The sequence below is a fragment of the Rissa tridactyla genome, chromosome 4 (assembly GCF_028500815.1).
Source record: "Rissa tridactyla isolate bRisTri1 chromosome 4, bRisTri1.patW.cur.20221130, whole genome shotgun sequence".
In the NCBI taxonomy this organism is placed as follows: domain Eukaryota; kingdom Metazoa; phylum Chordata; class Aves; order Charadriiformes; family Laridae; genus Rissa; species Rissa tridactyla.
In genome coordinates this window covers 964,587-977,286 of record NC_071469.1, presented here as the reverse complement: position 1 = coordinate 977,286, position 12,700 = coordinate 964,587, and the positions used below count along the sequence as shown (strand labels likewise).

The following is a 12,700-nucleotide window of genomic DNA, read 5'->3' as shown; positions in this document are numbered from 1 at the left end:
CCCATCTTTGTAATAACTTAGTGGAGCAGGGATGGGTTTATTTTTATTTCTCTGCAGTCGGCGTAATAGAAGCAAAAGCGGTGGGGCACCTCGTTAGCCCTCCCATCTCTTCCCCATTGCTAACCACTTCTCATTCAAGCTGAACACTGTCTCCAAGGGATTTCGGCCATCGGACTTTTCCATTGGCTTCTGCTGAGCCCCGGCTACTTTAGCGTTACTGGTAAATGCACAGCATTCGCTTCTGGGGTTGGCTGGGGCTTTGGGCTTCAGCCCGAGCTGACGAGATGGGGGAGAGGGGGCAGTTGTGTTTGTCTGCGTGGGGGGGGCTCTTCACCAGCACCAGCCACCGAGGGACCCATCACTCAAAACCACGCACCCCCTGCTTCAGACAACCCATCGCTTTGCTTTTTCAGCATCCAGGGGAGCGTCGCAGCCCTACTCTGCGTCTTTTGGCGCAGCCGGCCACGTGTCCCACTGCCGCAACGGACAATGGGCCAAGGCAAACGGCATTTCCACCGGGAAGAGCGTGACATGAAAGGAGTGTTTAGATCTGCTGCCTGCCCCGGCGCTCCTCGGGGGCTCGGCCGGGCAAGGAGCCGTTGTCTCTCCCCTCGCAGGGCGGAGGAGGGCACGGGAGATATTTATTCTGCGGCGCTCGGCGCTCGTGGCTAATAAGAAAGTCAAACTGGGGCTCAGAGCCAGGAAGAGTCTTTAATATAAGACAACAGCTAAGCAAACAGACATCAGCGGAGAAAGCTTCGGCAGGAGGGAGAGGGATCAGCGCGTCTATCTGCTAACGTGCTTGGGCAACCACTGGCTTCCACCCAAACTGCTTGGGAAGGAGAGGGAGGATATTTCAACTGCGAAATGTCCAAATACCCGCCCAGCTGCACCCTCTGCTCCCACGTTTTTAATTCCCACTTTATTTATTACCTCCAGCCGTGGCCAGGAGCCCTCTGCAGGGGTATATGTGTATTTACCGCCTGCTGCTGCCCTTCGTAGCTATCCTTTTTGCATTCCAAAATAGCTACGTGTGTGAATAAAGAAGAGACCCCTTGGGAAAGCGACTGGGGAGAAGAGCTGCCTTTCTGCCAAGAAAAAAAGTCATTGCTGGAGGCCTGAGTTGTAGTAACTGTGTTTTTAGCTAAAAGAAGTGAAAATAAGCCTGGTTTACTCACGCACACGTTGCAGACCTGCCTCTTTAGCTTGAACCAAGACCTGAGAAGAAAGAGATGGGCACAGTTTGTACGGCCCATGAAATCTCTGCTTACAGAGAAATGCGAAAGCTATTTTGCAAGACCTGTCCAGGAAACCAGAAATTAAGAGATCCCTGGCGAGAGTCACAGTATTGTTCTTAATAAACCAGGAAACAATAATAAAATAAAATACATCAACATTTCCTAAGAATTTTCCAGCCAAGGTCCTCCACGAACAAAATTTGTCTAACGGTCCCAATTCAGCAGAGGGGGTTCTCTTTTATTGGCTGTTTTGTCAACTGCAGTCGCATTCATCACTGATGACATCAAGACAGAACAAACATAGTCAAGGGGGGGGCTAAAACCAGTGGAAAATTACCAGGCTAATTTTGTTTGCTGTGCCTGATTGGAAGACAAAGGAGGAAATTTCCAAGAGGCGATTCAGTACACGTGAAAAAAAACCAGTGATCCTTCAGGGACATTTATAGCTAATGCCACACCTCAATTCATTCTGAAGGGCAGGACAAAGGACTTCATCATTTGCAGCTGTGGGAGAGACCTGAATGGTAATCAAATAACGGTAATAATACCTTGCATGTATGTAAGCTCTTTCAAATGATAATCTCTCGAGCGCTTTCTAAAGAACGGCACCGTAATAAATAATATTATCTTCCTCTTAGAGCTGTAGACATCTAAACAGGCTAAGGCTAAATGGCCTGGGCCCGTGCTGTTGTTAAGCCTTCTGTAGGTTTGTCTCTAATATTTTCTTTTTTGGAGGTCTCTGGTAAGAAGAACCCTGTTGGCCCTTCCACTTCAGAAAGTTTGCCAACTTTCTCAACAGCGCGAGGCAGGGAGAGGTGAGAAATGAGCGGGTTTGGGGAGGCTGTGGAGAACGTGGGGTTGCTCTTCCACGCCAGACGCTAAGATGTCCCTGCCCGAAGGTGATGCTGGGGGCGGCACTGGAGAAAAAGGGTTGTGATTCGGAGGACAGTCCTTGGAGGAGCCCTCAAACAACTCAGTCTGGGACGCGCCAGCAGGCTGGGATCTGGAGGGTAAGGAAGAAGCCACCACGTCACCGGAGGTGGGGGACACGTTGGAGGATGGGCACAGAGGACAAAACCAGACTCGCTGGAAACAGGCAGGCTAAACTGACATACCTGAACTACTAAAATCACTGATTATGATCAACTTAAGGAGGATCACGTGAGCACAAAGAAAACAGCAATCCACCCCAATGCAGTATTACCAGTTTCTGAGCCAATGACAACTCAAAACAGATGATCTTGAATGCTCCTGGGCCATCTTCCAGCAGATGGGAGAGCTACCGGCCACCAAATCTCACTAGAGAAGAGGATCATGAGGTCTTTAGGTACCTATCCATAGTATGTTGGGAAAGATCTACATGACTGTGGGGGTTTCACTCCAAGGAGTACGTGTTGGACGTCCCATGCCACCATCGAAATGTCCTGGGTATCATAGAGAACAATTAAATAAATCAAAAATATTGTCCTCAGCTGAGAAGTGGATCTTGTACCTCACCTCGATGGTTAAAAAAGGATCAATCTCAGCATTAGGCATTAACTGGAGCTGAGAGACGTGCAATTGAGAAACGATTGGACATTTGCAATGTGCAAAGACCCCCAGCCCGTAGGTCTTTATCAGTTTTACCAAATCAACTGATAAAACATTTAAGCCGGATGCGAATTGTGGGGAGAGCTGCTTACAAAGGTCATACCCTGCATTCAAGACTCTCATGCTAATTAAAAAAACCCTTTATCTGTCTAACTTTTGGCTAATTTAGTACCTCTTCAGCTCCTGGCAACAGGCTGTCGTAAGGCTGTTTACGGGTTGTTGCTGAGACCAAGAGCAGCACCAAGCTGGCAAGAGCCGCGGCTCACGGACCGTATTCTAAATGACAAGAGAGTTTGCAAGGAGGAAAGTGTCTTAATAACAGAGGACGGTTCAACAAAATTATCCCTTTTATAGCCACCGGTTTCTGGTAGCAAAAGCTAACAGTATCTTCTTGAGGAAAGCTCTGCCGCATCGGTCTCCAAGCTTGTTTTCATCACCCGTTTATCTAATTCACTTTCATTAAGTAAACAAATTATGTGTTCTTCTTTATATATCCAGTTTCTTTGAATCGGAGACTGTGGCTACTGGATTTCTGGAGTGGTTCTGAATTTATTCTCAGAAGACACTCGAGTTTGACCTCACCCTCGCAAAACAGTATTTTCCCATTTCCTGCACGTAATTTGGGGAGATGAGCAAAACATCTCAACGGGGAACCTGGGGGTGGGGGGTTGTTCTGGGTGCTCAGTAACGGCAAATTCTAGTCCAGTCTGGAAAGATGGAAGAGGAAACCTTGTACTCTTTGCGGATGGGTTCTCCAGGACTGGAGAATATATATTTTTATATATATATTTTTTTTTAATGAAACACGTAAATTGTTTCAGATTATGGGAATGAAGGGGGGGTGAGCCTCCCCTTTCAAAGCCGCCCACCTCATCGCATTAGCGCCTCCCAGCCGGAGTGGGAGGAAAAAAGGACAAGAAGAGCTATTTAGGGCAATTTAAGGGGTTTTAATTGAGAGTGAAGTAATAGAGTTTGAGATGGGAGGAAATTAAGAGAGAAAGAATCGACACTGGGTAACAGCCCACCGTTGGTTGGTTCGAAGGAGGACTAATAGCCCAAGGCAAGTAGTAAAAACCCCAACCTTTTAGGTCAATTAATGCTAAATGGGAGCAGATAGTAGGAAGCCTGGACAAACCCTGCAGTGAGGGGGTCCTGTCCTTCCACTGTCTAGGTTCATCTGCTGTCTGTTTACAGTTACACATTTTTATAAAACACAGAAACTGTGAACTCTGCCCGTTCAGTAAATGCCTCTCACACAACCTTGAACTTAGAAGAGGTTTGATTTGACTTTGAAACTGCAGGGATTTTTACCACTCGGTGAAATTAATAAGAAAAGGAAATGGACCTGCCGGAGAGGGACGTCGTCTTTTCATTTTATTTGCCTGAACTTAAACAGATGGTGGAATGCTATTTGCATATTGCAGGGAATTGGCCCGCTTTTCTCAGCAGCCGTTGGGGGAAGAAATGGGTTTGCGTCTCTGGCCACGTCCTCCTCCCCTGGAAATGAAGCTGAACGTTGAGGAGAACAGCAAACTTCGCATGGTCTCCGAAGAACGCAAAAACGTTGACCCTTCAGTACTCTCAAGACTTGCCGGCGCGGCTGTTGTTATCACACGAGTCCATTTTTGTGTGAAAGATGACAATTGAGCAGTTTTTGCACTCCGGTTCTTGTCCTTTCTCGCAGCGGTTGAATCCGTCGCGCTCATGGGGGACAAGCCCGCGGGAGGATGGGCTGACGCCTCTTTGGGGGACACCATGGACATGGGGATGAGCTTTGGCATCGCAGCAGCCACCCGCGATGTCAGGGGCCACAACGGCTTCATTAACCCCCACATCTTAAATGAGACCTTGAGCAGACCAAGTTTGGTCCGTAGACCCACACGTGGATAAAAAAGCATCATTCCCAGCTCCCACAAGCCCCACTCTTAGGAAATCCTCCTTTCTGCCGGGATTCTGCAGGTTTTTCCCCACCAGAACCTGCATCTTCCGTCGTTGCTGCTGGAAAAAAGCACTCGAAGCTGTTGGGGACGGCAGCGTCCCCAGCCTGTCCCAGCTGCGTCTCTGCTCCTGGACAGCTGGGTAGCAGTTAGAGAGGGAGAAATCCCTGCACGCGCTCCCCGCGGCACTGGGGTAAGGAAACAAGGGCTGACGCAGGAGTGAATTCCTTATGGAAGGCTTTACATCGTAAATGCTCAGACTCTTTGGTTTGTCTTCTCTGCATCTTTAGCCAAAGGTCAAAAAGATTTTGGTTTGGCTCTTGTTTGCGCTGAGACTAAGCCGGAGGAGAGCCTGGCTCGGAAAGCCCCGAGGTGTTAAATAACCGCGCGCTGATGATGTTCTCCAGACTGCTTCATCCCGCGGGGGGAAACAATCCACATGGAGCCCGGAAAAGCTTCCTCCTGCCGCGGAACAGCAGCAAGAGCCGGGAAGTGAACATCTGGCGGGGGATGCTCCAGCCTCATTCACCCCCAGCTGACCTTGACTCGGGTCCGTGCTTTGGGGTGCGGGTCCCACGGCCCCCGCAGGACCCCGAACCTCTCCCCAGCTTCTTCATTTGCTCCTCTTGGAAGCTGAAAAATTAAAATCCCCTATCGGCAGGCGTGCCTGGGCTTTGCTGGCAAGACCTTGGCATGGGGAGAAGGGGGGGACAGGTAGCGCGTGCTGCGAGCCTGGGCCGGGCCCGGGGGGCGGCAGGGGGGGGTGGGGGGGGGAAGATGCTCCCCCACCGTTCCCACGGAGAAGGTCGCCCAAAGGTTTAGCTCAGCTCGTAGGATAAGGGAAACGGGGATTTGGGGATTTCTGTGGGGCATTGAGCTCTGCAGCCCCAAGCAGCCCAGCCCGGCGGGGGGAGTTCGGTGGGGAAAGGGGAGCCCTGTGCCGCCCTCCCTCCTCTGCAACTGTTCTGAGCCTCTAGGAATTATTCTTTTTAAGCTGAGCCTCAGCTGAAGAACCTCCCCCCGCCAGAGATGTGTGCGATGCGGGGGTGCTTTGGTTCCCTCCGGGGCAGGTCGAGGTGGGGATGGGCTTGTCCCGGAGCGGGGGGGACATCCCAGGAGAGCTGTGGGCAGCAGGGATGGGAAAGGAGAGAGGCAGGAAAAGCTGGAGCGGGGACAGGGAAGGGAAAAGACACCCTGGTCCTCTGCCCAAAGGAACTGCCCAGGGCACCCCAGCCCCCCTCCCCCAGAGCCCCCTGAGCACCCGCTGCCACCGGGACCCCCCCCATCACCCCACCGCTGCCCCACACCATCGCAGTGTCGAACCATGGGGATGTTTCACATCCGCACCACGTGCGAGCCCCAAAATACACCAGCACGAGCCCACACCACGGGCTGGATCCAGGCACCCCCGCACGCTTCAGCTCCCTCCTGCAGCGGCGCTGCTTTTTTTTTTTTTTATAATAGATATTTACTTTTACACGTTTTTAAGGATTTGTGTGGGTTTTGGTTTTTTTTTCCTCCTAGGCTTTGAGCCTGATTTTAACTCGTGTAGCAGAAAGCTTTCAAGCCACGTGGCGAAACGAAATAAGCCGCACGGCTGGAGAACAGAGACGCAGGGAGCTCCGCGCTCCTGTTTAAAACAGGAGTCGGAAAACAGACCATGAAAGGGCAGGTTTGCGTTCGCCCTCTGTGCTCTTCGGCGTCGGCTACAGAACGCAACCGCAACAAAGCGACGCTGTAAATAAGCCAGGGGAAAAAAATTCTCATGTAGTTTTTTTTGGGGGGGCTTTATTTTTGCTGTTGACTCACAGGCAGCGGTTGCGCTCGGCGGAGCTGGCTCCGTGCCCCCGTTCTCCCCAGGAATCGTGGGATGGGATGGGATGGGATGGGATGGGATGGGATGGGAGGGACCTTAAAGATCGCTGGGCTGAAACCAAAGCTGCCAGGGACCCGGCGACTTAATCACTTTTTGCTTAAATCACTTTTCCGAGCTAATTGAAAGTAGAAATCATCATACGGTGCAAGGGCGGCTGGGTGCCAGCCGTCGACAGGTTGTGTTGGCCGCCTCCAGCCCTGGCTCGTGTCCCCCCCCCCGCCGGGGTCTGGCAGGCAGGGGGCCTTCGTCCCCATCGCGGGGGGCACTTACAGCCACCTCCATTCTCCCCCTGAACCTGCAGAAAGGCTTTTAGTCCCTCCAGGCAATTTTGCGCCTTCCCAGTGGCCGCTAAATGGAGAAGAAGCTCCGTTCCGCCCGGGCTCCTGGGAGATGGGACCGCGGCTCCTGTCCTCAGGCACTCAGAGCTCCTCCTCGCGCCGCAGCAGAGACTTAAAGCGATGCTGGCTGCAGGGAAAAGCCCCGGAATGCGCCCCAGTGAATAGGAAACCCCCAGAGTTCAACCGCGAATAAAATACAGCATTAAAAAAAATGGCTTTTAAACCTCGTTACCATTTTCTTCGCTAGGTTTTTGCGCTGCCTGCTGACATGCTGCTATCGGTTTGAGTTTTGTGTCACTAATGGGTAACTTTATTGCAGGAGAATGTGCCCCCAAATTTGGGTTTGTGCCTTTTCCTGTAAAACACTGGAAATTCTCACTTTGCTTTGTGGCTCGTGCCATTTGCCCTGGCTCCGGCTCGCTGCGGCCGTTGGCAGCATCCCATCCCTGTGCCTGGACGCCACGGTTCTGGTGGGGAAGGTGGAGGTTGGCGTCATCCGTCCCGTTTCCGCGGGCCGAGGCTGGGTGGCTAACCCAGGAGCCCGCGGCAGGGCTGGGAGGCAGCGAGGCGAAGCGGGGGATGATGTTTTGGGGGTCTCCTGGCTCAGCCGGGGCTGCCACAACCTGGCACCGGCGAGAAGCGGGTTTTCCAGCCAATGTGATGTGTCCCGCAGGGCTGGGGGGAAGCTGTGGGGCTGTGAAGCCCCCACTTGCCTGCAAGTGGCCACTGCCGCTAAGCGGTAGCCCCTACCAAGCCCCTGGTGGTCTGCTCTGGGATCATAGCCCTCAGGGCGACCCGGCGGCAAGACGGCAGTGGCCCGGAGGCTGCCCTCGTCCCCAACACCAATTACTTGCTGCTGCAGATTTCGGATAGACAGATACGGCGTATTCGTTGTGCTGTGGCGAGAAATCAAAGTGAACGACAGCACGACTTGAGTCATTACCTCGTAAAAAATATCCCAAACACCGAACGCCCGGCCAACTTCTTCTGTGCAGCCAGAGCTGCCGCCGCACAGAGCTCTCTCTCGCCAGCCCTCGCTTCTCCAGCCCCGGTCTCGGGCTCACCCCCGGGCATCTGCCACCGCCAGTGACGGCCACAGAGGCGAACATCTCCCAGCCCCGGGGCTGCCTGGGATGCGACTGAGCTGCCGACAAGGAGAGATTGTTTTTCTCGGATTCGAATCAGCACAAACACACAGCCCGAGCTTTTTAAGCCTTTATGAGAAGGCGGGAGAAGCAGTGCACCGCCTGGCTGCTGCGCGACAGGCCATGCGGCCTCTGCCCCCAGCGCGACCCAGCGCGGCCACGGGGAAGCCGCCAGAAGCCAACGGAGCCGGCTGCTGTGCGGGTACACAATGATGGCCACGGGCATCCACATCGCGTTGCATTTGGCAGGTCCCCGTCCCCACTGGTTGCACCACAGACGTTAGCATGGTCCTCCTAGGGCCACCACGACGGTCCCCACAGGCAGGTGAGTGGGCAGCAGCTCATGCCCCGGCGTAACGAGCGCTGATCAGGGATCCTCTAAGGGTCCAACCAGCCGCATCTGCACCAGAGGGTGCCAAGCTGCTCTCTGAAAGCAGGAGTGGGGGCCAACGCCATGGAGAGCGTTTATGCGGCGGTGAGGACATGCTGCGCAAGGGTTTAAAGTTCTGTCCTCAGGCACAAAGAGCGGTGGGAGCTACATGGCTCAGCCCCACGGAGCACAGCAGCAGATGGTGAACTGCAGGCATGGCCTTGGGTGGCCAGCAGCTGTCGTGACCCTGAGACTTGGTGCTCATGGCGATGCTGGTGCCTGTGGGCTGTCCCCAGAGGCTCCTCCTGGGAGACTAAGAGGTGAAAACTGAGTTGGGCATCCAGGTGCAAAGGGATGGTGCCTTCTTGGTGTGCCGCTTGCAGGGACCGGGCTGAAGAGCCACAGATGGAGACACCAAGCAGCGTCCAACAAGAAGCCCACCCTGTATCCGGCAGCGTGTGGGTTAGAGCAGCCCATTGCCAGTTTCCACACCTCCACCCAAAGGGTATGCAATCTTAAACTACCCTGAGAGCAGAGACTGAGGCATCTTCCCCAGCAAACACATCACTTGAGAACTTCCTGGGTGCCCCATCCCCTTGAGTCCTACTCGGCTACAAAGAACAGCGGTAATTTCACCGGCGACATCTGCCGCGTTGGCTGCACGCTAGCAGATGGAGAAATCGGATCCCTCCAGGCTGGTTACACCAGCGGCTGCCTCAGAAAGCCAGGCAGGTTACGGAAGTCACCCCTGTTCAAAACAAGCCATCTGCTTTCGGTGGCCACGCGCTCCCACACGGTCTCTGACTGAAGAATGCACATTTCTGAATGTACGCTGTCCTTTCACCAGTGAACCGCAACTTAAAAGAAAAAAGGCAGAGCAATTTCACTGCTACCTGCGAGAGCCGGTGTTCTTCCAGAGGCAGAAAGGGCTATCTGTTGCTTAGGAACAATCTTTACCCTACAAAATGAAGACGTGCACTCTCCAAAGAGTTTTTTTTAATCGCACCCAGTGTGTGTTTGTCTTGCTTAGAAGCTGATGCACCTCCTAAATAAACCACGGGGAGAAGTTTTTGGGCTCCGATATGTGCCTGCTATGCCCAGCCATGATTCAAGATACCCCATGCCCAACCACGAGTTGAGATATAGGGTATAGAATCTACACCCAACCATGAGTTGAGATATAGGGTATAGAATCTACATCCAACCACGAGTTGAGATATAGGGTATATACCCCATACCAGCCATGAGTTGAGATATAGGGTATAGACTCCATACCCAACCATGAGTTGAGATATAGGGTATATACTCCACACCCAACCATGAGTTGAGATATAGGGTATATACTCCACACCCAACCATGAGCTGAGATATAGGGTATATACTCCACACCCAACCATGAGCTGAGATATAGGCTATAGACCCCACGCCCAGCCATGAGCTGAGATATAGGCTATAGACCCCATGCCCAGCCATGAGCTGAGATATAGGGTATAGACCCCACGCCCAGCCATGAGTTGAGATATAGGGTATAGACCCCATGCCCAGCCATGAGTTGAGATATAGGGTATATGCCCCATGCCCAGCCATGAGTTGAGATATAGGGTATATACTCCACACCCAACCATGAGCTGAGATATAGGGTATATGCCCCATGCCTAGCCCTGATGTGAGATATGCTCTGTAAAAGCCCAATGCAAAGCTTGCTGGCCCCAGGCAGCCCCCACGTTCCTGCCCTGCCGCGGCGCTCCCTGCGGGGCTGCGGCTCAGGCATCGCTCCTCGGCACAGAGAGCAAGCACAGAAACAGAGGCAGACTTTGGCCATGCCGACGCGGAGGCATTTCTGAAAACTGAGGCTCGCAGAGAACTACACCAAGCTAGTTGCGTGTCTGGTCGTTAATACCGATACTCATCCGTTGTTCTGTTTCAAGGAGCCAAGCAAGTGTTGTTTCATGGACACATCTTCCCAGCCGCCTGTTGCAGAGGGTGAGGAGGAAACACCTGCTGCTCCGGCGCAGCTGTACGGGGACAAGCACGTATGTCCCGCTCTGAATTACTCTGCCTTTGCCCGGCTGCCATGTTTGTTGTTGCACCGGTTTGTTTCCCCCAAAGAACAAAACATCCTTGAGCTGCGCAGAAGGGCTGCTCCTCAAGGACACAAAGCCCATTGCTTTGTTCACGCTCCTGGCCAGGCACAAGAGACGTCTTCTGGGAACAGCCACGTACCACCAGCCACCAGCTGCTAGGTCCAGGCTAAAGCAAAATGCACACCAGGTCCAAAAGCAAAGTTGATCTCTCGTGGTCCTTCGGTTAAGAGAATCTAGCTTGCAAGGCTATCTTATCCGAGACCCCAGTAGGAGCATCTGCCAGGGTGGAGCAGGTATTGAATCGAGAAGCCTTGCAGGACATAACGCTGGAGCTCTTCTTCTTGCGGTAGAAGTAGCTGCTGAGGTGGAACCAGAACTTGTCATGGAGGGAGGCATAGATGAAAGGGTTGTAGCAGGCAGAGCTCATGGCAATCAGGTGACACGAGACCTGGATGACGTTGACATACCTCTTGTCCAGGATAGTGAACTCCTCGTCGATGTCTCTGATGAAGTTCACCACCTGGAGGGGCAGCCAGCAGATAGCAAAGCACACCACCGAGACAGTGAGCACCCGGAAGGTCTTCTGCTTCGTTTTGGTCCACTTGTCTCGGCAGGGATAGGCAGCGCCCGGGACGTTCCTCCTCCGCAGGTGGTAGGTGATGGCACAGAAGGAGACAGATACCGCCAAAAGTGGGAGCATGTAGGACAAGAGAAGCATCAAGCAGGAGTAGAGCAGCCGCTCTCTCTCTTCGTGCTTCCAAAACTCTTCACAGATGATCATGTCGTGGCCGATGGTGTTGAGATCCAAGTAGTGGGTGTGCAGCGACGTGGGAACAGAGGCCATGATGGAGAGTAACCAAATGCAGGCCACCAGGCAGACGCAGGACCGGCGGCTTATCCTCCTGCGGATAGGGTACGCCACCACGACGTACCGGTCAATGGCGATGGCAGTGAGGGACAGCACCGAGACGAAGACGGTGGCGGCCTGCATCAGGGTGACGAAGTAGCACATGAACATCCCGAAGAGCCAGCCCCGCACCTCGAAGGCGTAGGAGACGGTGAGGGGGACACAGGCGAGGCACATGATGAAATCGGCCGCCGCCAGGTTCCCTATGAGGAAATTGGTGGTGCAGTGCAGCTTCTTGGTGAGAGCGATGAGGAGGATGAGGAAGAGGTTCCCCGTGCACGCCACTGCCACCAGCGTGGCGTAGAGCGGGATGAAGAGAGGCTTGAGCTCCAGGAGGAGGTCCAGGCCGGTGAAGAGAGGGGCCGAGCCATTCTGCCAGGAGTCGTTGGGCAGCTGACTGTGCGCCATGCCGGCTCTCCTGCCGCCGATGCTGCCTCTCCACGCCGTAAAATCAGGGGAGACGAAACCGTCAGCCCTGCAGGGGAAAGAAACGTGCTCTGGTTGCGCTGGGCAGAAGAACCCGTCCCCAGGCTCTGGGTGCTCTTGCACAGCCCCGTAGCGATGCGCCGGCTGATTTTAAAGGTGCTGGGACTTTTTAAGAGCGAACGTGCCCCGTGGCAACCACAGCGCAGCTCCGTGACGGAGAAAACGGGGAATCTGGCTAGGAAAGAATGGTTAAGCTGGCCAGGAAGTGGTTAACCAGCCGGGCGCAGGTCTGCGGGGAGCAGAAGGACAAGGGGAGCAGCTCGGGATGCCTCACGGAAAGTCACCCGGCGGCTGCGCTGGCAGAAAGCAGCAATAAAGGGCGCTCGGGCATGTTTTGCTTGGCGTTCCCCCCCCCCCCCGCCCAGCCCCGTCGCGACCCGCCAGCCCCCGGCTCAGCAGAAGGGTCCTCTCCCCCCGCTCCATCCCAGCCCACCCCACCGTTCCCCGTCCCACGGGGTTATTTTTCCCCCCCACGTTGGTTTTCTCTCCGCCCCGCGGAGCTCGGGCTGCTCCTGCCCCGGGGGGGGGGATCTCCTCCTGCCTCGCCCTGTCGCGACAGCGGCGGGGGGGGCCGCCTGGCTGCCGACCCCGACGGCGGGAGGGGGGGCGATGCCAGCGGATTCTGGCAGAAAGTGCAAGGAAACCAAGAATTACCCCCAGGACCCTCCTCTTGGACCCCACACTGTCACATTACCATTTCACCCCCGCACCGCGACCCGGAGAGTCTTC

At 54.2% G+C, this 12,700-nt stretch overlaps 1 protein-coding gene across 1 annotated transcript; it reads right to left on the bottom strand.

Moving 5' to 3' along the window:
- Window positions 1-10,801: 10,801 nt before the first annotated feature.
- LOC128909589 (prolactin-releasing peptide receptor-like) lies at window positions 10,802-11,893 on the bottom strand. The gene has a single exon (XM_054201479.1). The coding sequence runs from the start codon at window positions 11,891-11,893 to the stop codon at window positions 10,802-10,804; it is 1,092 nt and encodes a 363-aa protein (XP_054057454.1).
- Window positions 11,894-12,700: the final 807 nt, after the last annotated feature.

Excerpts from the sequence above, each read along its gene's own strand:
- LOC128909589 (XM_054201479.1), bottom strand. The coding sequence starts at position 11,893 with ATGGCGCACAGTCAGCTGCCCAACGACTCCTGGCAGAATGGCTCGGCC.